General features: G+C 39.0%; 1 protein-coding gene across 7 annotated transcripts; it reads right to left on the minus strand.

Annotated features, from left to right (window-relative positions):
• Positions 1–13: 13 nt before the first annotated feature.
• On the minus strand, positions 14–25,731 carry GPR63 (G protein-coupled receptor 63). 7 transcript variants are annotated; one of them, XM_070733241.1, is made up of 5 exons: positions 25,032–25,731; positions 23,296–23,398; positions 18,485–18,576; positions 4,459–4,598; positions 14–2,345 (listed from the first exon to the last, which is right to left on the minus strand). In XM_070733241.1, the coding sequence occupies exon 5, from the start codon at positions 2,202–2,204 to the stop codon at positions 948–950; it is 1,257 nt and encodes a 418-aa protein (XP_070589342.1). In that variant the 5' UTR covers positions 2,205–2,345; positions 4,459–4,598; positions 18,485–18,576; positions 23,296–23,398; positions 25,032–25,731; the 3' UTR covers positions 14–947. The 7 variants fall into 7 exon arrangements, with proteins under 7 accessions (XP_070589342.1, XP_070589343.1, XP_070589344.1 ...); XM_070733242.1 differs by lacking the exon at positions 23,296–23,398; XM_070733243.1 differs by lacking the exons at positions 18,485–18,576; positions 23,296–23,398 and having other exon boundaries at positions 4,459–4,570.

Raw genomic sequence — 25,731 nt, forward strand, 5'->3', positions numbered from 1 at the left:
GACAAATCTCATGTGTTTTTAAGTAACTGGAATTCAGTTTAATTCCTTTTGACTTTAGAAGGATTTAAAGCACTTTAATTCCTCTGTGTTGTAATAAGTGTTACTTAAGTGTCTTCATCTAAATGAATTTACACTACATACTTCTGACATTCAAGTAAACTCAAAAAGGACTATAAAATAGTTCTGAAAACAAAGTATGTTATAGCATCATTCCAAAACACTGCAAAACTGGTGGAAGAATCAAAAACCTTGCAGAGAGAAGAAAAAAAAAGGTCACTGACTCCCCTCCACCCAGTTCTGTTTAAAGTGCATGAATATGTTTTTCCCCCTTAATGTCACTGCAACCTCTTGCAAATAATTAATTAAATGCAAATATTTTGGCTCATTTATGCAGCAACATTTGTTTGAAAAAACAAAGCCTATTATGTATTCATCTAAATGTACCATAAAATAGCAGCATTAACAATATCTACAAGGAAATGAAATGGTTACCAGTGCTTAAGATCACCTGACGTACATCCAAAATGAGTTTTTCTTTCCATCACCGAATCAGGGAAGCAATGGCATACAATCCATAAAGAGCTAGATATACATGGAGGGAATAACTGTGGAAACGGTACAGGGATTCTTCGAAGCTTACATTTTGCAACTCTGTCTGTGGAAAAGGAAAATGGCTTTTCAACTGGTCTCTTTCTGCAGCAAAAGCCATTGCAATAGAAAGCTTTGCCCTATACACACAATTCGTCCCCCATGTATACATAACTTCTTTAGTAGATGGTCAACAACATAATATAGTTATAGTCTGGTAGAAAAGCTCAACTAACATCTTCTTAAAGCTGAATGTGAATTCTAAAATTAGAAATCTGACAGCTAAAGAAGCCATTTTTTAAAAAAAAAACCCACTAAAACAGGCATATATCAGAAAAAATGTCCATTTGCTGTGAGGCTTACACTACTGACCGGTGCTCCCCGCACACATAAACAGCACTAGGTCGGATACGTCTTCTAGCTTGACCAGGTAGCTGTGGTAAAAACTTGAAGTACTTGGGCACTAAGTCCAAACACGCATCGTGAAATTTCTTGATTCTCCAGTAGTAGATGAGTGGGTTCAGAGCAGACTTGAGGTAGCAGAGCCAAAGGAGCCAGGTGCTTATCTCAAAAAAGTTGTGCTTGTGATAAAAGTGGCTGTTAAATGTGGCAATAAGGCTGTAGGTGGTGAAGGGGGCCCAGCAAATTATGAAGACAATGAACAAAATCAATATGGTAGTGAAGGCACGAGTTTTAAAGCTCATATCAATATTCATTTGAAAGGGTCTCTGGAGGCTCATGAGACCAAGTTTACTAGCTTGACTGAGGCATATGCTATCTGGGTGGCTATGGATACGAATTGCATTGTGCCGTACGGTATTGAGGATGCCCATAAAAGAATATAACATTACGAGAAATGGAATGAAAAAGGAGACCAAAGCCACCACTACTACATAGGCGCGGTAACCCGGATTTGTTGTGTAGCCAAATACACACTGAGGTGCTTTGGAAGGTATCTGTAGGCTGGGGTTCCCCACAGAGAGTGGAAAAGCCACAACAAAGGCCACGAGCCACGAAGCAGCGATGAGGACTTTTGCTCGGTAAGGGTTTAGCTTGTCCTGCCTTTGAACTATTATAAGGAATCTGTCAATGCTGATGATGAGTAGTATGGCAACTCCTTCGATGACAAACAGCCAGAAGAACATGGCAGAGACTCTGCAGAAGACATCCCCAAAAATCCACTGGCTAGTGATGATGGTTATCAGGGCAAAAGGCATGTTCAGCACAGCGAGCAACATGTCTGCAAACGCCAAGCTAGCTAGGAGAATGTTAATGGCAGATCGCATTGCAGTCTTCCGATAAACCATAAGGCAGACGACCAGGTTGCCAACGAAAGAAACAAGGAAAATAAATATCATGAAAGCAGAAAGGATGATCTGGAGTGGTAGACTTAAGCTTGTGAAGCCTTGTAACAGGAGGACAGGTGTACTGTTGATTGTCAAAGGAGCAACCTCAGTAGTAACCATGGCATCCAAATGGTATTTCAGTAGCTGAGCTGTGCCCTTTTGAACCAAGATCAAGGGAGTGGTAATATTGACATGGGCATGTTCATAGACAATAAAAGTTGTGTTTAATGACACAGGATGAGCTGGTATCAGCGTGGCGGGGAAAACCATCACTTCAGCAGAGGAAAGAAAGAGACTTCAAGGCATTTTAATAAATAAGATGATGTCATGATTCAGGGCCCTTGGGGAAATTATAATGACATATCCAGAGGAAGGAAGGTTGACTTGTACCCTTCATGGCAGTTGTTTGATCTGGAAAAAAAATTAATAGGAATTAAAATGTTAAAACAAAATATTATATTACTTAATACACCAATATTGCCATGGACAAAAAAATGTGTTCAGCATTTCCTCCAGCACTGTCAAATATTTAAATGGAGTGTACAGGTACTCCTCAATGCAGGGTCACAATTGAACCCAACACATCCGTTGCTAAGTGAGATATTTAAATGAGTTTTGTCCCATTTTACGACCTTCCTTTCCACAGCTGTTAAATGAATCAATTTGGGTGCAGGAGAACCCCCTTTTCTAGGACTGGTCCATCCGGGCCCGGTCCGATCGCTGGGGGTAACCTTTGGAGGGGTGAAGGGGGCCTCGGAGACAGAGCCCTGTCCCGAAGCCTCTGCAGCAGCTCCGGTCCAAACCGGAAGTCCAGTAAGATTAAGTGAACCAGGCTTCCCCCATTGACTTTGCTTGTCAGAAGGTTCATAAAAGGAGATCACATGATCCCCCGGACATAGCAATTTTCACAAATACAAGTCATTTACCAAGCATCTGGTTTTTGATCACATGACCATAGAGATGCTCCAACAGTCGTAAATGTGGGAGAAAAAAGGTCATAAGTCACTTTCTCCAGTGCCGTTGTAACTTTGAACAGTCACTAAACAAAGTGTGGTAAGGTGAAGATTACCTGTATATAATTTGAAAGAAAAATTGGATTGCAGCTTGCCACCAAATCTTTCCTCAAAATATATCTCTAGGCATGAGAAGGCAATGACCATTAATCATGGTTTTACCACTAAACTTTTAATAAAAAAGAAACCTCTTTTCCTATCAGCTGGTGCGAAGCAACTATGGCCGATCTGGGCAATGCACTCAGAGGGCTGAGGAAGGTGGTGGTGAAGAGAAGGGCATTTATGTGAACAAAAACAGCATATGCATATATGCATGTTGTATTTCTGCCAATAGATATGCATGTAAATATGTGTAGTTGTTTAGGTGAAAAATAGATGAATTTAGGCTGTGCTCCAGGAGAGGCAGATGCCCATGTGATGAGGATGGTCTCAAACACGGGTGTCAAACTCAATCACATCACGTAATGTATTGTGGCGGTTTTTGCTTTGTGGAGCCAGGGTGGGTGTGCTGCGCGTGACACATCCTTGTTTAAAAAGAAAGGAATCATGCATAATGTGAACTCAAACTTATTCCTATTAATTAATTAATGGATTGATTGATTGGTTGATTGATTAATTGATTTTCCTTTATTTCTGTCCATTCCCAATCCACTGTATTCATGTAGTTTTCATAACATATGCTTTAGCCTGCCTTAATCTGATCAGGTACAAAGTTCACAAGATCAGTTTATTTATTTAAAACATTTAGACAGCTGCCCATCTTACTCTGTATGGCTTCCAGTTATACTTCTAAAGTCAAACCTCTTTTTCACGTACATGTCTAAGATGACAATTGCATGTCTGCCTACCTGCTTCCAAATCAAATCAAATCTTTATTGTCAATGCACAACATGGGTACAATAAAATTGACATCCCTGTCTATCTTGAGGCAATAGGGTTTACGTTAGGGACATAACTATCTAAGATATATTTGAATAGACTCATTTCAGAAGAAATCGTCATCTGACTTATTATACAAAAAAAATAGAGGAGATCAGATCTAAACTTCATTGGTTCGCTTATAAAACTACAGCAAGGGTGTCAAACACAATTTCATTGAGGGCCACATCAGGGTTGTGTCTGACCTCGGGGAACTGGGTGGCCAGCTTAACTTCACTCATCAAGGCTCCGTTTTCAGCCGCAATGGCCTCCTGCAACCCTCTGCCAGCAAAAAAACAGAACACTGGGAGGCCACGCATGGTCCTCCTGAGCTTTGGTTTCAGCCACAACCGCCTTCTGTAATCCTCTGCCAGTAAAAACGGAGCTTGGGGCAGCCATGTGAGACACACCCCAGGCTCCACTTTTGACCGTGACCGCCTCCTGCAACCCTCAGCCAGCAAAAAACGGAGGACGCATGTGGCCCTCGTCAGCTCCATTCACTGTTTCCAGAGCACTTTCATGAGAACAAGCATATGGATCATACACACATGTGCATACAGTCTTAGAGAGTAAGGAATTATATGATACAGTACCCATAATTCTTAGAGCAGCAGTGCAGGAAACCACATGATACAGCTGCATGCAAACAAATCAGCAGAGCAGGTTACAGATGGTGCTGGATGTGGGTGCTGGATTGAAGTTCACCTGGACGAGAAAGGAAGTATCTCTTGAACTGCAGGAAGCTTGGGAGGATAGGATGAGAATAGAGAAGAAACAAAACAGTTGTTGAAGATCAACTTTGTGTGAGAACGTTTATGTATTATATTGTAAATTATTTCAGATAATCAATTTGTGAGGTGATTGTCAACACTGATCCCATTTTTAGCTTCATTTGTCTGCTGTTTCCTGCTTTTTAGAAGTGGACCCACATGTTAAAATTATTCAGGACCCATCCAGAAAGGAAATCAATACAATAGAATTTTGGTATATTATTAAGGGCATCTAATGTAAATAATATATTTCACTATATATTATTACCTTTCATTACAAAGGTTATTAATTTTTATGCACATGTATACATCCTGCTGATACACATGTATCTTATAGACAGTAAGCCAGACAAAAAGTACAGAGGACTGTCAAATAAAAATTACATAAATTATTATGAATATGCTTGGGGAAAAGATACTCATTCCACATGTTTATTAAGGAATAGTAATACTTGTTTTTTTTTCTTACAATCAAGTATACTTACATTTGCAAATACAATGGAATATAAATTTAGTAGAAGAGTACTCAATATATACAAATAATCAAATACTAAGTTATTATCTTGATAGTCAATATTATTTCATTCAAAATCTTAATTTTATTGTTCATTTTCATATGGAACTACAGTAGTACCTTTACTTACCAACTTAATTTGTTCCGTGACCAAGGTCTTAAGTAGAAAAGTTTGTAAGAAGAAGCAATTTTTCCCATAGGAATCAATGTAAAAGCAAATAATGTGTGCAATTGGGGAAACCACAGGGAGGGTGGAGGCCATTTCCTCCCAGGAGATTACTAGAGAGGCCCCATGGAGGCTTCTCCCTGCCTTTTCCGGCCCTGTTTCCTCCCAGGAGATTCCTAAAGAGGCCCCACAGAGGCTTCTCCCCACCTTTTCCGGCCCTGTTTCCTCCCAGGAGATTCATAGAGAGGACCCATGAAGGCTTCTCCCTGTTTTTTCCAGTTGCAGTTTTGGAGGCTCGGGTTTGTGAGTGGAAAATGGTTCTTGAAAAGAGGCAAAAAAATCTTGAACACCTGGTTCTTATCTAGAAAAGTTTGTAAGTAGAGGCGTTTGTAGGTAGAGGTACCACTGTATTATGTTCAAGTACAGTGATGTTAGAAATATGTACAACTATTATTGATCACTCCGATCAAAGGCTATCCACTTGATTACATAAAGAATATGTTTCATGTCATGTTATATTCTTTTACAGTTACAAATTTAGTTTTAGAAAATCCATTGCAGTTAAAATCAATCTGCTGTAAGTATTGTTTCTCCTCATATACATTTTTTCTCAGTCCTGTTTTACAGCTCAGTTTATTTGAATATCAATGCTAATATAACATGAGTTCAAGTTAATAATTAACAGCATATATAACCCCAGCAGAGAAACATTTTGAAATTTGACTGAGATGAAGGAAATTGTTTTAGAGGAATTTCAGCCAAAGTTTGCTTTAGACCAAGAGTGTCAAATTTGTGGCCTGCAGGCTAGATGCATCATGCGCTGGCCCCAGTCACATGACGATGTGTCATCACGAGTTTGACACCCCTGCTTTAAACCATGAAAAAATACATAGTATCATAATTTACATTACATTTTCATTTAATTCATGGTGGAATAAATCAGCATGGAAATTTCTGGTAAGAGGCCCACAAAAGGCATAGGATGAAATAATTCAGCAAGCAGTGACAAAAGTATAGTGGTACCTTGTGATACGAACCGCTTGTAATACGAACCCCTTGTGGTACGAACCCCTCGTGATATGAACCCCTCGTGATACGAACCCAGGGTTCGGAAATTTTTTGCCTCTTCTTACAAACTTTTTTCAGCTTACGAACCCACCGCAGATCGCAAAATGGCGCTCCACTGGGAGCCGCCGCCTGGCTGTCACCTTTTAAAACAGCCGGGGGGCTTCTCGGCGTTCTCCCAAACCCAAACTTTTCGGGTTCAGGTTCAGGAGGCCGCCGAGAATTGCCACCGCCCGGCTGTCACCGTGACGTCTTTGTGTGTGAAAGCTCCGCCCATAGAATTCCCTAGAATTCCCTAGCCTCCAGATCGTCCGAAAACGCGCTGCCGAGCGCCGCCACCCAGCTGTAACCTTCTGAAACAGCCGGGCGCTTCTCGGCGGCCTCCGGAACCTGAACCCGAACCCGAACTTCTGGGTTCGGCGTTCAGGAGAACGCCGAGAAGCCCCCGGCTGTTTTAAAAGGTGACAGTCGGGCGGCGTCACCCAGCGGAGCGCCATTTTGCATTTTTTTTTCTTTTTGCACGCATTAATCGCTTTTACATTGTTTCCTTTGGGAAACAATGTTTCATCTTACAAACTTTTCACTTTGCGAACCTACTTCCAGAACCAATTAAGTTCGTAAGACGAGGTATTACTGTATATAGTAATAGCAATCATCCGCAGGGGACTACTATAAAAGAGTAACAAATAATTCAGGTAAAGAATGGCAAGTACAAAAATAAATAAATTCCATTTGTTCATATGCTTTAATCCTAACATATGAACTAGGACAGTGATGGCGAACATATACATGTCAAAGGGGACACACCAGGAGTGAAATTCAGCAGGTTCTGACAGGTTCTGGAGGACCAGTAACAGAAATTTTGAGTAGTTTGTAGAACTGGCAAATACCACCTCTGGCTAGCCCCAGAGCCAGGTGGGTTGGGAATGGAGATTTTGCAATATTCTTCCCCCAGGAGTGGGGAGGGAATGGGGATTTTGTAGTACCCTTCCCCTGGAGTGGGGTGGGCATGGGGATTTTGCAGCAGGATCAAATTGTTCCCCACATGCTCAATTGCTCCTCATCCCTCTTTAGAGGGAAAGCTGCAACAGATTAAAATTTGCAAAGCCAAAAGAATGACTGAATATCTGAATCATCCTTGAATCTCTGCAAAACACAATGATATACAGTAGTGCATGATTAAACAGGATTGATTCAGTCTAATATCTTTGGAATCAAATAATTATTTCAACCAAGACATTCCTTCAAAACTTTCCATACATGTTTTGTAGGCATGTGTATATAAATTATATACTAAGGTAGGTATGTTGTAAATGGAAACGATAAGGGGAAAATAAGCCTTCATCAACTTTTCTATTCCTTTACTGTTACATATTAGCTAGTATGACAGTTTGGAAGCATATTTTTGCTTTTAGCCAGCAAGATTCCTAGCATATTATGGCACATTCAAATATATTCATGTTAGCATAGAAGACCCACAGTTTTACTGAAATGATTCTTCAGCACTTAAGGATATGCTTACATATTATAAGTTTTAGGTTTAAAAAAAGATGTACATAGCAAACAATCCACTCAAAAACAGAAGTTCTGGTGACCCATCTTGTTTATTGGCCATACAGAATTTCTGCAGCTAAGTATCTGTGTGCATACTGCAGTCATATAATACAGATGGAGACAGTTTTGTGGGGGGTTTTCCCTGGAACTGATTAATACTCTGGCCTGCTCTCTCTTGGCAATCAGGAGTGTGTCTCAACTTACCTCGCTGGCATAGGTCACATGTTGCCACACACATTGTTATATGAACTCTGTGAAGCAAAGTAATGTGATTGTCCATCTAATTGTACAGATGCTGTTCTTTATTTTGCAAGAAAAAATGATTTCTAAATATTTTCCTCCTGGTAATACAGTATTTAATTAATTCCTATGCAACCTTATTTAATTCAACTGATGGGGCACTTCTTTAACATGGATTTTTATCTTAAATTAAACTGTAATGAAGAATAATCTTAGCAGAGCATTCTATCTCTGGGTTTATTCCATATACTTTTCTGGTTATTTTTACAAATGGACTGAGTTATCCTTCTAACCACTATGCTATGAAATCTAATGAAAAGGCCAGACTAAAAGGCTCTCCTTACCATTTTTAAAGAAAATTATTGCAGAATTTTAAATTCAGAGGTATTCACTTAACAAATATTAATTCAACTGTACTGGATTCAAATCACAAAAAGATAGTAATAAACACAGGATATTGACCCTGTTAATTCTCATTGTTAATCTATGAGTTATTAATAGAGGAGAAAGAAACTGTAAAACTGTAAAACTAGAAACTTTTTAAAAAAATATTGCCTATTTGGAAGGAAAGGTAAAAATAGAAGTGATAATTTTGAAGGAGGAGAAAAAAATAAAATTTACTTTTTCTTGTGGCTACTTTTGATCCAGACTTTGTTCTTTGTTTGTTTCCAAAAACAAATGATGCATAAAAATTGTAAAAATAAAAAAGGAGAAAACTTCCAGAGAAACATTTAATTTAAAACAATGATTACAAGTTTTCACATTGTACTGTATTATCCTCTATACAACTGCAGCAAGAAGACTACAATCAATTGCTGAAATTCCATGTACATAAAGGATGAATTTTATAGTTTCTATTACTGACTTTTTATCTAGAGATCTTGCCTAGACCTTAAAAAATGTAAATCTATTTTATTATTGTTGGTAATTTTTTTCCTGCCTAAAATTTTAGTTTTTCCAAGTTGCCAAACTGGCAAATTAATTAAGTCCAAAGTTTCTTAGGGGGGAAAAAAAGAACGATTTACCTACTAAACATGACTATTGTGTAAGAATTATGACATTAGATTTTGATAATAAAGGAAGGAGTCAGAAAATGTGAACAAATTTGTAAATGGCACCAAAATGGGGGAATAGCATTCAGCAAGGAGAGTTTCAAGGTTCTGGTGAATCTTGACAATGTGGTATAATTAACCGAAATAAGAAAGATGAATTTTAATAGCAGCAAATGTGAAGTTCTAAAAAAAATCAATGCTGGAGGGGAGGGGATACCATACTAGGTAGTAATCTATACAAAGAAATCTGGGTGTCTTGATGGATCACAAACTAAATATGAACTTGTAACAGAAAGCAGCTGCAAGAAAAAAAAGCAAATACAATTCTAGGTTGCATCAAGAGAAGTACATTATTAAGATCAAGAGAAGTCATTATTCTTCTGTATTCTGCATTGATAAGACAAGACCTAGAACATCCATATTTGAGCTCTGCTCAAGGACATTGGTAAACTGGAACAGGTCAGGAAGAAAAAAAATGAACATTTGGAGGCACTGAGTATGTTGAGCCCGAAGAAGAGATGATTATGGAAAAGCATAACATTTGGATTCGATATCTTAATGGCTATCTTATAAAAGACCAGACAGAACTATTTAGAGTTGTTCCAGAAGATAGGCCAAAAAAACCATGAGTTTAAATTGTGAGGAAAGGTAATTTGGTTTGGACACCAAGACTATATTCCCAATAGTAGAAACCAAGGCTAGATGTTCATTCATCAGGATTGCTGTAATAGTTTAATAATTCTGCCATTCCTTCCTATGTCTTACATGTGATGTGTCTGAATTTTGCATAATTATACAATTAAAAAAATGTTTACAAACTGAGATATTTTCCAGTTTTGATTTATCTGTCTACATGGGTTTAAAATACCAGCTCCAAACAGCCTGATATTTTCTGGACCTTCTTCTGACACTTCTTTTCCAAGTCTGTTTCCTTAGCAACACTTTAATCCATCTGGCTGTGGGTTTTTAAATTTTACTACCACCTTCCTATCTATATTAGAAGTCAACTAAAAATAATATATACTAAAAATAATTAATTGTGCTAATAAAATAAATAGGAAGATTAGTTCTCCATGATCCGAGAGTTCATAGCCAGTCTGACTAACGTTTCAGGGTGATTTGAGATGTTGTACATCTATCCCTGCCAAACACATAACACTGTAAGCTACATATTGTAGTCAACAAAAGTGAATTGTCCTTGTTCTTTATGAAATAAAGGCTTAGAGGAATATGACTTTACAGAGTGAAACTGATTCTGAATCCGCAAACCTGCAACAGCAGACTATGATATGACAGCTTTCTAAGCATAAAAATATCATTTTCAAAGTCAGCTCCACATAAATTATTATAGCTAGAAGAGAAATAACTATTCAGCTCACTGCAAAAGGGTTGTCTTTCAACAACCACCTCTTCACAGGTTTTTAAAAGAAAAACCTCAGTTTCAAAAGCACTCATTGAGCTGCTCTTTACAATAGCTTCTATTTTACAGTTCTCTGGTTCCTGGTTTATAGAGCTCTTCTATGAACTTCATCCCACTTTTATTGCCCATTTATCTGCTTCAACTTCTTTGTCACATTCCTTCTTTATGTTGTCCGTAAATCTGTTCTGCATGTTCAAAGCAGATGCTGTTGCATACCAAAATATTGTTTAGCCAACCTTGAATCCAGATCCTGAATCAATTTCAGTAATGGCTTTTGGGGAAACCTTCTTAGCTAATTTTTATTTTTTAATTTTCTCTATTTGATTTAAATTTGTCATATCCAACTAAGATTTTAAACTTTTTGCCAGCAGAAATTTCAGCACTTAAAATCATAGCCAGGGAGAAGAAGCAATCAAGTATCGTCATCTTTTCATTTTTTTGATACAGCAGCTATACACCAAAGGTGTTAGATTATAGTGTCCATCATTTGCACTTAATCACTGGCTCGTCACATTTTCCTATCAGTAATCTACTTTCTGAATCTAGGGTTGAATTTGAGTTTGATAAATTCTCATTTTGAAATATGTGACATTCATATGCAACAGTAATGCATCCATAATATTGTACATGTTAGAATACCAAATAATCACATATCAAAACAGCCTTCTCAGCTATTGTACACTCTAACATTATTGAATATTAATTGAAACATTAATAATTAGAAATATCTACATTACCTTTGAATGGAAGTCAGAAAGTTAGAAAGGGAGTCATACACTCTGGCTTTTTAAAGTGCTGTACAGTGTTCCCTCAATTTTCGTGGGGGATGCGTTCCAAGACCGCCCGCGAAAGTTGAATTTCCGCAAAGTAGAGATGCGGAAGTAAATAAACTATTTTTGGCTATGAACAATATCACAAGCCTTCCCTTAACACTTTAAACCCCTAAATTACAATTTCCCATTCCCTTAGCAACCATTTAGATTTTTACTCACCATATTTATTTATTAAAGTTTATTTAAAAAATATTTATTAAAGGTGGACGAAAGTTTGGCGATGACATATGACGTCATTGGGCGAGAAAAACCACGGTATAGGGAAAAAACTCGTGAAGTATTTTTTAATTAATATTTTTGAAAAACCGTGGTATAGACTTTTCGCGAAGTTCGAACCCGCGAAAATCGAGGGAACACTGTACAAGGAAATTCATCATTCTGTGAACTACTTTTACCTTTTACATTATAATCTGCTGGACTCTGTCTTTCCAAATTCTTTCTTTCTTCTTCATTATGTTAATGATATTGCACAAGGAATATATGCTCTGAAAAAGGCAATTTCTGTTCTTATGTACTTTTAGTTATTCAAATGAAAGATGTCAATATAAAAATATTTTCCTCAGAAATGAGAGATTCCAAGCACTTAGCCTATGATTAATGTCCTTGCACCCTTGTCTGAGTATCCTTCTCTTAAACATTTATATAGCTTGACTGTTCTTAAAGTTGCAAATTACAACAAATAATAATGTAAACAAATGGTAAATATTTTGAATAGTATCCAAAGATTTTGCTCTACGAAAGGGCTCCTTGTATAAATGTTCTGCCGGCGGACCTCCCACATGCAAGTGCATGGCAATGTCTCAGGTGAGGGAGGGGTCCCTCACCTGGATTAGCATGGAGCTACGCCCATAAGTTGCCCCAGAAGTTTTTCTGACGTCATTTTCCGCCCTGGAAGCAATTGTTTGACCCTGCGGGTCCAGTTTAGGGTTATAGTTAATTATGCTAATTATGCTAATTTGTTTAAATAAATTATGCAAATTTATTTAATAAAAATGACCCAGTTTTAAATCCAGCTCTTGTGTCCGTGTCGTTACTCCGCCTCTCCTGCAAAACAGAAACAGCTCTCTTTTTAAATGTCAAAGGGATTTTCTGGTACACACAAGGCACAGGTTAAATGCAGTCCAATTGCTCACCCAATAACTGGGAAATTGAGTCCAATTCTAAAGTCCAGAGAGTCCACACAGACAATCCTGAACAGCAAAAACCACGATCTTGACGAAACAATGAATCAGATAAACTGCCATGAGGCTAAAACACCAGGCTGCACTTTTATCTGTAGCACTAATTACAGCAGCCCCACCCAACCACAGGTGGCCTCATTTTCTCTTGTAATAATCCTTCAGTTGTTGTCTCCTATGCATAACTCTACGCATGCATGGATGTGTCATTAATTCTTGTTCAGAATCCAGGGATGATACAGATGACTGATCTCCTCATGGGCTGTCTGCCAAACTCTCCTCTTTCCTGTCACTCAAGCTTCCTTGGTCAGAGGAGACTTCATCCGCAGATTCTACTGGGAGCAAAACAGGCCTGTGGCATGTGGATGCCTCCCCCACATCCACCTCCACATTCCTTGGGGCAGGAGCTGGGCCAGAGCTAACCACAACATATAAATATATAAATTTCCTTTCAGAATGGAATAAAAAGATGCTGTATAATCATAGCATGTCCCTTAAATTTTGCAATGTTAAAGAAGACAGAAATAAATATGTAAATAAATAAACAAACAGTGAAAATGTGTAGGAAAGAAATAAGAAAATGCCATAAATGTTTTGATGAAGAACAAAATATTGGGAAACAAAACTTAGAATCTTCAAGTTTAGGCTACATTCATTTATAACATATACTGTAAACTGTAATGTAATGGTTTGGGGTGTTTTTGCATTCTATGAAATATTAAAAGCAAGCTGCTTTACAGACTGGAAATAACTTGAATTCTGCAGTTTAAACAAGTTGATATAAGTTAAGACTTCTTAAATATCTTCAATCTTTTGGACACACCTTTTTACCCCCAAAGAGGATGAAAACTTGGATGTGTTTTATTTACTTACTTATTTACTTACATGCCACCCCTCTGCGTGGATTTGGGCGGCTTACAAGATTTCAATAAAAATACAATATATAAAACATTTCTAAAACTTCCCTCAGACCTCAGCCTTATAAAGATTCAGATTCTCCTGAAGTAGGGCGGGTCTATTAGGATTTATGCGGATTATAATGGGACCTTTAATAAAGCTCTACAAGCCAACCCTTAACCAGTGCCAGTCGTTCAGCACATCCTGCATTTCTTGGGCTTGCCTCTGTGTGTGCTAAACTGGTCCTTGCACAAGCTTATCAGCAGTTCCTGGTGGATAAGGCCACAGCCATGGCTAAGGCCACTGTCACCCACCGGAGAGCGTTTAAATACAAGCGCCTCCAGCATTGCCCCAGGCATTTTTCAGTCCATAATGGAGAGGCTACTCCAAGGACTACAAGAGGTAGTGCCCTACTTTAATGATGTCATGATATCTGCCACCAGTCAATCAGACCTCATCAATAAGCTTAGGGTGGTGCTAGTTCAGTTCTGTATTCCGGGACTGAAGATAAAGAGGAACAAATAACAAAAGATTTTAGGATTCCATGTTGATAATAATAATAATAATAATAATAATAATAATAATTATTATTATTATTATTATTATTATTATTATTATTTATTAGATTTGTATGCCGCCCCTCTCTGAAGACTCAGGGCGGCTCACAACAAGATGCCACTAGTCTCCATCCCACTCCCGCTAAAGTATAGGGAAATTTTACAGGATTCCCTATGAGGAATTTACATGCTTTTCTGATCTAGGGATGGTCAAAACTTGGATATATTCTGCCTGTAAATATGTTGTGTCTTTAAATCATACCTTAAAATATCCCAAATGTCCAAAAGAGGCATCTAATCTTGAAATTGAATACATACACTAAACTTTGCACTCTACCTTTCAGAAAGCAAACAAGAAAAAAGGAAAGAATATACATATCTAAACTTTATATCTGAACCCAAAAGCAGGTCACATTTTTGCATATGGTACAGAAATCTATTTTTTTTTTTAAAGATATGCACTGGTACAGACTTCAGCCCTATGTACTATATATCTCATTCAGAACAGGCCTCTTGCAGGCTGTCTCTTTTCTTTTATTAATATTTTTTATTCATTTTGTTATTTATTGCAGTGCATATTTAAAAACACTATCAAGATGACATACAGAAAAAATATATTTACAAGCAATATAAAATAAAATAAAATGTCAAGGTGACAATACCATATACTAAGAATTAGTAGTATTAATTTAAAATACCGTATTAAAACTATTATTAGGTAAAATATTCAATAATTAACCCAAGGGCCAACATAAAAAGGAACTATTAAGAAAGTGTTCTATAAAACCAAACATTCCATTCTTATATAATGATTCAAGTAGAAACCAAGTTTTTTGACATTGATATATACTCCCACAGTTTAATTAGTAATTCTTCTAAGAGAAAATGATGTGTGATTTCCAATAAAAAGAATAAAATGTCCTGGCAGGCATTATCATATACAGAGCTTATTCAATATATATTTGTAGGAAGGAAAGTTTACTAATGCCTAATAGAAACTTAGTTGGCAAGAAGTGGAAATCAACCTTTAACTTTTGTTTCATTCTATAATAAATACATTTACAGAATTTTCTTTACATCCCCGCCATCAGACATAAATGATCAGACCTGGTTATTGACTTTCTAATAATTTTTAGAATTTTTACACTCATTACTTAGAGAACGCACCAGGGGTGGGTTCCTTCTGGTTCGGACCAAATCGCCCAAACCGGTAGCAACCCATTGGTAATGTTACAATGTCATCACAGATCTGGTTCAGTCAGTGCTAGTCCGTGCGAACCGCCATTTTTTTCTGATTTTTTAACTGTTTGGAAGTTTGTTTCCTCAGCTATTGCTTGAAAAAGGGTCCTCCTGCCCGCCCCCGGGTTTATACTTAGCTTTATTCCTTCACCCAAAGCACAGCTGATCAGCTCCTCAGCTGTGTTTTGGGCTGATTATAGCTACTGAGCAATCATGGAAACAGAATTGCACGGGGGAACGCATGCAAAATGTCACAATGTGAACCGGTGATGAAGATAAGTGGAACCCATCCATGGAACACATTCACAGTAAAACGTACCAGCTTTCTCTAGATATAACAATCCTGGTAGATTTAACAGTTGTCTTCTGCTGGAATACATTGTTGTGTTTATTGTCCTGTTTAAATTCAATTTAATCATAATGTCTTTAACTTATTTAATTTCTGAGTAGTGCTTCAATAACAATTTATAAGTGTTCTGAATTTGGTGTTATATGTTTTTCAAATCCAGTCAGGTATCTAACTATTCCATCTACTTTTATAATTTCCTTTGGATAATACTGTTTATTTTAAGATATTTTAAAAAGTAAGGTAATTCTTTTAATTCTGAAGTAAGAATCTCAAATGTTTCATCTTCATTTTATTATTAGGTCTAGTGGCCCATATGAATTATCTTAATATTTTGGAAAGGAGTGAAATTCACTTTCATGAAAATAGCTATTGTTTCTTCATTGCTTATTTGACCCCTATGACAATCATTAAGTGTTGTACCACACGATTCTTGACAAATCTATATTTTCTTTTATCTACACTGAGAGCATATGCACCAAGACAAATTCTTTGTGAGTCCAATCACACTTGGCCAATAAAGAATTCTATTCTATTCTATTCTATTCTATTCTATGAAAATAGCTATATGATACCAAGTCAAGTTGTGTTTACTTTAAATTGATTTTTCTGTGCTTTTACATACTTTTAATTTCTATTTATGGTTGAATTATTTCTATTTGGTTGTGCACTTCTGTTTCTATCAAGACAAATATATTTATGTAAACCGTCTGTGAATATTGCTGTCTCACCAAAAATAACCCTTTGTAATGTGATTTAATCCAATCCGTGATCCATATTATAGACTGAGAGTACAGTTTAAATTTAATTCCGACTGTCTACCCTATTCTTTTAAGTCTTGTAAAATCTTACGGTTAATTCTTGGTCTTCCTTTCAACCATATAATTATTTGTTTCTGACACTTATTTAATATCATGTCTTCAATTCTTATTAGGATCATTTGAAATAAAAAATAGAATCTAGTAATACATTCATTTTATTGCTGCTATTTTTCCTAAGCAGTAATTTTCATCATTTTAAAATACGTTTCATATTTTTCCAAGTCTATGAATATTTTTTCTGAATTGTTCTTTATTGGTTTGTATAACTTCCCAGATACAGATAGTCCTCAACTTACAACAGTCTGTTTAGTGGCACTTTAAAACTACAATGGCACTTTAAAGAGTGACTTATTTTTCACACTTATGTCCGTTGGTCACATGATCAAAATTCAGCTGCTTGGCAACTGATTTATATTCATAACAGTTGCAGAGCCCAGAGATCATGTAATCACATTTTCTCACTTTCTGATAAGCAGTCAGTGGGGAAGCTACATTCATTTAACAACTGCATTACTAATTAGACAACTATAATGATTTACTTAACAGCTGTGGCAAGAAAAGTAGTAAAATGGGGCAAAGCCCACTTAACAAATGTCTCACTTAGTAGCAGAAATGTTGGGCTCAATTGTGGCCATAGTTTGAGGACTACCTGTACTTAATTCCTTTAACAGGAATACTGAACTTGTTATATTCTTAAGTTAAATTCCTTTGAAGTATATGAGTCTTGCTCTTATTAATCCAATATTCTCACACTAAAATGTATTGCTGTAGGCGTTCCATTATTGATTCTAAAGAAACCTTTAAATGAATAAGGGTTAGTTACATCATTAATTTCAATTTTTGATTTGCTGGTTTGATTCCTGACACCTTATTTTCTTGTCATAACCTTCTTGTGAAAGACTATAATGCCAAGATAAATAAGGAAGGAGATACCTCCTTTCTTCAAATGCATTTTAAAAGAAAACCTAAGTAAATCGACCATTACTTTAGGTTCTTATTCTTTATACATACTCAGATAAGAAATTCAAAATTCAGTTCATCTTCCTCAAAATTGTGAATATACCAGTAAAAATTTCAAAGTTTCAGTCTTTGAGATAGATAAGGGCAAGAAACAGGAACTCCAGAATTTCAGAATCTTGAAGGCCTGTCACAATTTCTCTCTACTCTATCCTGTCCCAAATAATCAAAGCATGGCAAGTTATTTGGGGTTTCTCTATCATGCTCTTAGGTCTAAATCACGGGTGTCAAACTTGATTGCATCATGTGACATGTCCGACTTTGCCTTTATAGAGACTGAATTGGGTGTGGCCTGTGCATTAGGTATCTGGCCAGTGGACCACCAGTTTGACAGGCCTGGTCTAAATAATCTCTTCTCAAACTGGTCTCATCATTATTCATCCATTTTCTTATTTCATTAACAGCATTCAAAATACATTTGATATTATCCTTTGCATATTAGAAAGGTCAAGTAATGAATAAAATTCAGCAGTGCCTGATAAATCCTTCCTCATGGCAAGAAACTTTTATTTCTTTGAAGGAGGTATCTGGCATTTTTTGATCTCATTTATTACTTGTGCTTAAGTGCAAACATAATTTCTTGGAATGTCTTATGATATATAGCAAGAAACTCATTTGGTGCTGGGTATTTTTAAAGATAAATAAATTTGAGATACCTTTAATATTTCTGCAGATTTTGTCTTCCTTCCAAGGAAGAAAAAAGTGAAGCAGATTTAAATGCCATGATATGTTTTCTCCAGCATAATGTAACAGATAGGCCAATTGCTGTGGCTTATAAACCATGATTTTTAATAATGTTATATTAACCGAGATGCTCCGGCTTATTCAATGAATCAGGTTAGAACAAACCTATGTGGAACCGATATAACTCATCCAACAAGAATACCACTGCAATAAATATAAACAATATGAAGTCCCTTCAGAAGACATAAAATATTCGGCAGCCTTACCCAACCTGGTGCTCTTTGTGAAGGGTATGAGAGATGAAAACTGATCAAAATAATACTCTTCTAAATAAATCCTCTTCTAAATATATAGTATTCTAAAAGAGGAATATAAATACAGTGATCCCTCGATTAGTGCGGGGGTTACGTTCCAAGACCTCCCGCACTAATCGATTTTCCGCGGTATAGTGGTGCGGAAGTAAAAACACCATCTGCGCATGCGCGCCCTTTTTCCATGACCACGCATGCACAGATGGTGGAGCCGGGGAGCAACGAAAGTGCGGAAGCCGACAAAGATTGCTTTGAATGTCGGCTGCCCCCACCCCCCCAACACCCGCCCGCCGTTCACCCGCCCAGCCGGCCGCTCGCTCGCTCGCCCGTTCACCCGCCCGGCCGCTCGAGAGCAAGAGGGGGAGAGATAGAGAAAGAGAGAGAAGGAAAGAAAGAGATGAGAGAGGGAGGAAGAGAGTGTGAGAGGAAGAAGCAAGAGAGAGAAAGAGAGAGAGAAAGAAAGATGAGAAAGGAAGGAAGAGAGTGAGAGAGAGGAAGAAAGAGAGAGAGAGAAGAGTGGAAGGAAGAGAGAGAGAAATGATAGAAAAAAGGGGAGAAAAAAAGAGAAATGAGAAAATGATTGAAGCAGAGAATGACAGGAAAGAAAGAGAAAGAGACAGAGAAGTGACTCTTGGTGATGACGTATGACGTCATCCGGTGGGAAAAACCATGGTATAGCAAAAAAACCGTGGAGTATTTTTTAATTAATATTTTTTGAAAAACCGTGGTATAGCGTTTCGCACTAATCGAGACCGCACTAATCGAGGGATCACTGTATTTCACTTTTCATTTCCCTTTGAAAGAATTCCAGCTCCTTTTAAAAGAGCTACCTCCCAAACCCAAATGTTTCTAATAAGATCCATATTCCTTGCTATTTGTTTCATGATGAATTTTTTTTAAAGGATGGTAACTTCTTAAAAAGATAAATTATTTGAAGTAGCTTATATTTCCTAATCGTTTGAAAAGTCATTTGTTCCTGCACCTCATTCCTCAACCAACTTAAGCCATTAGTTCAATATGTTTAACTGAATGTGTGATTCAGCCATTAACAAAATCTACTAATTTATTCAAACAATGTGTATGGATGCTTTTAAAAAGCTCACATTTAGGATCTAATATGTCACAGGTGAGTTGAACTAGGTTCTGCCATCTGCTATGCACTGTTTCCTATAAGATGCACATTCGTGCATGCGCAGGCAATGGGAAATCTTAGCGCAGCACTTTCAACATGTGCGCAGTCACGCCTCACCGCTCGCGTCTGGCTCCTCCCTGCTCCGCCCCTGTCTCTCCACCCATCTTGATCGGCAGCAGTGGCGGAAGGAAATGGTTGCCTAGGAAGAAGCAGGTTGCGGCGAAAGAGAGAGAGAGAAAGAACCGCCTGCTACCACACAAATCCCAGCAGCCGACAAGGTCCCATAGAGTTGGCCTTCTCCGGGTCCTGTCGACTAAACAATGTAGTCTGGCGGGCCCCAGGGGAAGAGCCTTCTCTGTGGCGGCCCCGGCCCTCTGGAATCAACTCCCCCCGGAGATTAGAACTTCGCCCACCCTCCTTGTCTTCCGTAAACTACTTAAGACCCACCTATACCGCCAGGCATGGGGGATTTGAGACACCTTTCCCCAGGGCTTATTATAATTTATGTTTGGTATGTATGTGCTGTTTGGTTTTTAATTATGATAGGGTTTTTAGTGTTTTTTAATATTAGATTTGTGCCAGTATAATATTGTTTTTATCGTTGTTGTGAGCCGCCCCGAGTCTTCCGAGAGGGATGGCATACAAATCTAATAAATTATTATTATTATTATTATTATTATTATTATTATTATTATTTTCTTTTTTTCTTTTAAGGGCAACATGGAAAGAAGGGGAGCACTGGGTGTGGCGGGCGCACTCGGGGAGCAAGGCATAAGCATAGGTGGGTGGATGACCCTCCCCAGGTCTCCCCAGAGATCTCACTGCATCTGAGTGAGCCGTTCACACCTCCAGAGGGAGGCGTGGGAAGATGCAGGCCTCTTGGCGCCGGTCAATCGCCATCCAGCAGGGAAAGCTTATGAAAGCGCGGATCGCTCCTCCTCAGCTCCCCTCTGTGAGGTCGCCTATCTTTCTCCTCCTCCTCCCTTCTGCTGGATGGCGATTGACCGGCGCCGAGAGGAGGGTGACGGAGGGGGCTGGCCCCTCCATGAAGAAAACGGCTCTTTGCCTGGTGGGGAGGCGGACTCTGCCACTGCCACTGCAGCCGCACCCCCTACTGGAAGAGAGCCTGCCTCTTCCTGCATCTCCCTCTGGGTCCTGCAGCCCCTACTTCTGGATTATGACGAGAGAAAGAAAAAGGGAGAGGAAAGAGAGATAAAAACAGAAATGAAAGTGAGAGAAATGAGAGCAAAAAGGGAGAAAGAAATGAGAGAGAGAAGGAGGGAGAGAGGGAGAAGTACACAGAAATGAGAGAGACCTGGAGGGAAACAATGAGAGAGGGGGAAAAGGGAGAGAGAGAAGTGGAGAGGAAGGAAGGAGGGTGGGAAGGAAGGAGAAATGGAAGGAAGGAAGGAAAGAAGGAAGGAAGAAATGAATGGAGGGACAGAGGAAGGAAAGACTTTTTTGGGGGGGGGGTAAAAATTTTAAAATTTTTCTCTCAACATACAAACAATACAGTATACCATCTAATTTTCCTTGAATAAAATGTAGTATTTTGTTAGTAACTAATATCAATAATCAAAAAAGTTGTAAAAGGTTTTTTTCTAATTTTGTCATCCAGTCATATACATTTTTTAAATTAAATTCCCTCCATAATGTTCCTTCAAAAAGTACATCAATTATATTTCTAACTTATTAACCATTATGCCAAAGTGCTTCCTTCTTTCTTTATACATTTTCTATAAACCAAGAAAATCTTGTATAGCCAATCAGAGGTCAACAAAAATAAATTAAAAACAAAACATAAACATATACGAATTTCAGACTCCCCCCCTCTAAATAGTACATTTACCTAATCCCAAATTTAAAAAGTATTTCAGCCCATCTAACATTTATCCAATTAATACTTATCTACATTTCTTACTTAATTATTAATCTTAAATTTCAGTCAATTTGAGAAAAGATAAAAAAGGAAAAAAACCTAAATATTCTCTAATTTCAATTAATTAAAAATCATTGACATCATTAATCTCCCCAAAAATTCTAAACAATTCCATGCATGCATTAATCCAAATCAGTATCACCTGCTACATATCTTATTATAATCAATACTTCTAACTTTATTAAAACAGATCAGCAATTCCTAAATTCATATATCTAAATAGAAAAAAATAATTAAAGTTTTAAAAAGAGCAAACATAACAATACTCCAAGCTTAATCTACCCTTCTCAAATTCCAATTTCTTTAATCTGAGCAGAACTTTGAACCAAACCCCTTTCTTTTCTTTTCTTTTTGTATCTCCTTTTAATCCCCTTTTCCATTTTATTCTTTCTATTCTTCCTTCTAGGAAGGAAGGACTTTGTTAGAAAAATAAAGGGGTTATTGGATCAAACTTTGGACACTTGACAACTGGTCCGTAGTTATGATGGTGGCAATGTCCCAGGGTTATGTGAACATCTTTTGGGATCTTCTGACAATTAACTGCAGGGATTCACATAACGACTGTGGCAAGAAAGGTGGTAAAGTGAGGCAGAACTCATTTAATAACTGTCTTACTCAGAGGATAAAAACGTTGCCCTCCATTGGGGTCAGAACAGAAGTCGAGGATTATCTGTCTGACAAGTGCACTCTTTTAGAAGCAGATCAGGAATCCATTTTGAAGCTCCACATAAAATATCTAGGGGAGAAGGCAGGTTGTCCTCAACTTACAACGGTTCATTTACTGACCGTTCAAAGTCGCAACGGCCCTGAAAAAAATGACATGCCCCTTTTTCACACTTACAACCATCACAGCAGCCCCACAATCATGTGATCAAAACTTGGCCGCTGTTTTATATTTATGACTGTTGCTGTGTCTTGAGGGCATGTGACCCCCTTTTGCGACCATCTCACAAGCAAAGACAATGGGGGAGGGGGGTAGAAGCCAGATTTGCTTAATGACCGGGTTTCTAACCGATCCATGCCCAGGCATGAAAATGTGCCACTCAGACATTATACTTTTCCGCCCACACCAAAAAAAATTAGAGGGAACATTGCTGCTATCTAAGAAAAACTAGGCAGGCTGGATTGGCCAGTATCTCTTTGAGGAAAAGGAAATCTCAAAGCTGTAGAACAGACTGAAAAGTTTTTAAAAACCAAAAACTATTGCTAACAAGAAAACTAAATGATTGTGTCTTGTATCTCATTAACTTCTCTAGAGGAGCAAATTTGACAATCCTCTGCCACCCTAAATAAACATCCAAGCTCATATTCTTTAAACTTTAAATAGATTCTGATAAAACTAATAAAATATGTTTTATCCCAGAAAGAGGTGTGGGACACACAGATATTTATATATTCACATAGCAGCCTAGAGATGTGTTCTTAAATAAACTGTCCCTTTCAGAGGTGAGTTTCAGCAGGTTCTAGCCAGTCCTGGAGAACTGGTAGCAGAAATTTTAAGTATTTCGGACAACGGGTAAATATCACCCTATTTATTCTCTGCCTCCCAAGTCCCAGCTGATTGGGAGGAAATGGGGATTTTGCAGTAACCTTCCCCTGGAGTGGGGTGGGAATGGAGACTTTACAGTATCCTTCCCCTGCCACACCCACCAAGCCACACCCACAGAACCAGTAGTAAAAAAAAATGAATTACACCATTGGTCTCCTTCTTAAATGTCCCAGTGATTTGACTTCCAAACAAGCATGTATAGACACTGGCTAACGCTACTAACTTCCAGTCATGCATGATTCAGCTGATCTAGTCCAGAATAAAGAGAAGACTAGAAAATTGTGATAAGGAACAACCAAGAGATGGTGAAAATGTAAATTTGGGATATTGCTTATTCTTTACAGTATTGCTGGCAAGACAATAGGCAGCCCTTTCTATTTTAGACTTTTACCAATCTGACACTCTTTGGGTATAACAAACTATTACTCCCTGCATTCTTAGGATACTGTGAGGGTTGGTGTAAATCAGTGTGCCACTTGAAAATGTGCACAGGAATGCTAGTTGGAGAATTCCGGGAATTTAAGTCTGCATATTTACAAGTGACTCTGGTGTAAATAATAATCAAACACATCTTGAGAACATCAAGCTAGGAAAGTCTGCTGTATATGAACCTGGATTCTGGATGATTTATTTTTCTATATGAGCACCATTAGGAAAATAGCAGGAAAGGGGAGGAAAGAAGGAAAGGGTTAATGAAACAATTGTTGACTCTGGTTGCATCTCTGTACCTTTACCAAGACTTCAGGAAACTAGGATTCTTGAAAGAAATGAAACATAATTTTTAAAAACTTTTAAAGTGTGGTCAAACCTGTCAATTTTTCAGAGACAGTATTTCTGAATAGCCTTGAAATTTGAAAGCTTTTAAAAAAACAAAAAACCCACAAAACCCTAGTTGTAGCATTTTTTAAAACAGAACACTTATATTTCATTCCTCAATTCTCAGTTCACCAGCACAGAAAAGGCACAGAAATAATAAACACGTTTTTTACCAGATATTAGCTACAGGTTCAATCGAAATACCTGTTTAATTTGTAACACTGACTTTTTAGAAAAACCACAAGTGCATGCGTAGGCACACACGTTATTCATTACTTATGATAACCAAAGGATCACTGGAGTTTAATACAGCCTAATTAATTACAGGCGGGGCAGACAGATTCCCCGCATAGCCAATAGCTTAGTTGCTGAAGCCAGTCGCAAACCTGGGACACATCAAATCACGCCGTTTAAACTTCCCAGAGGTTTAGCCACAGGTAGGTAGCCCTTGGCCAGGAGCATCGAACTACACTCAAAAAAAACCTTCGCCATTTAGAAATCGGCTCGGGAATTTAGGAATCCGGATCCCTACAACGGCGCTGCACGCTTTTTTAAAAGCAACTCGGCGTGTTAGGCATCGCAACCACACGATCGCCTTACCTCGCATTCCGTATCTGATCCAGCCCCCTTCTTCGTTCATTTACCGTTTTTCGAAATCCCCAGACGGCTGAAAAATCTCAACTTTCCGTGTGTCTCTGTGTGTCTTATTCCTCTTGCAGCAGATGTAGGATCTCCCGTTTGGGCAGGGGGTTGGACTAGATGACCTGCAAGGTCCCTTCCAACTCTATTGATCGGTTAAAGTCTTAAGGACTAAGTAATCTACACTGTCCCCCCACCCCTCCCCAAAAGCCAGCAGGAGACCTGAATTTTAACGTCGGAGAAAAAGTAGATCGAAGTGATCGCAGTCTCCACAATCCCCACTCCAATCGACCTGCCCAGAGACCCCCTTTCTCTCCCCCCGCCTCCCCGCTCCCAAAGCTCGCCTGCTCGTCCCGCCGCTCCTTGCCTACAGCCACGGTGCCTTTTCCTTTTTCCCTCCAGCCCCCGCCCGAGGTTTAAACCTCACCAAACTGAAGGCGCCGCAGCCCAAAAGGAGGTCGGACCCGAGGCGGTTTTCTCCTCGAACTTTCCTGGCGTCGGGAGGCAGGAGTAGCGGCGGCGGCAGGTAGCTCTCTGGTGCCCCGAACTGGAGAGAACAAAAGCTTCCAAGCCAGGGGGGGAGAGAGGGGACGAGCAAAGCGGCGAGCGTGGACCATTGCCTGCAAAGCTGGAGGGTCTTCCCCGGTTTGCAGCGCGAAGCCCGCCTTTCCCCTCAGCGCAGCCTCCCCGTTTCGGAACCGAGGGAAACAATCGCCCGCGCGGCAGCAGGGGGGAGGAAGGCGAAGGAAGGAGCCCGTCTACCCGCCACAGCCTCTTCCTCCTGCCCGCTTCAACCCGCTTCGCGAGCCCAACTCGCCGTCGGCAGCTTTCGGGGCGGAGTCCGAGGCCGAAGGAGGTGGAGACTCCGGGCTCCGGCCCCCTCTCGACCGTGCGCGCCTGCGAAGGCGAGCGCTCGTCCCAGGGTGCGCCTTCCGGAGGGCCGCGGGGCAGCGGCGCCGGCACTGCCGGGGAAGGAAGGAAGGGGCTTTGGGGGAGAGGGAGGGGTTGGCTGCGGGATTCCCGCTGGTGGAGGTCCGGACTTCGCTCCCCGGCACTCGGCGCTTCCTCCTTTCCTTCCCCGCCTCCGAAACCCGGCGGCGAGGAATGTGGGTGAAAGCAAGCCGGGC

This window comes from Erythrolamprus reginae, chromosome 1, assembly GCF_031021105.1.
Source record: "Erythrolamprus reginae isolate rEryReg1 chromosome 1, rEryReg1.hap1, whole genome shotgun sequence".
Lineage (NCBI taxonomy): Eukaryota > Metazoa > Chordata > Lepidosauria > Squamata > Dipsadidae > Erythrolamprus > Erythrolamprus reginae.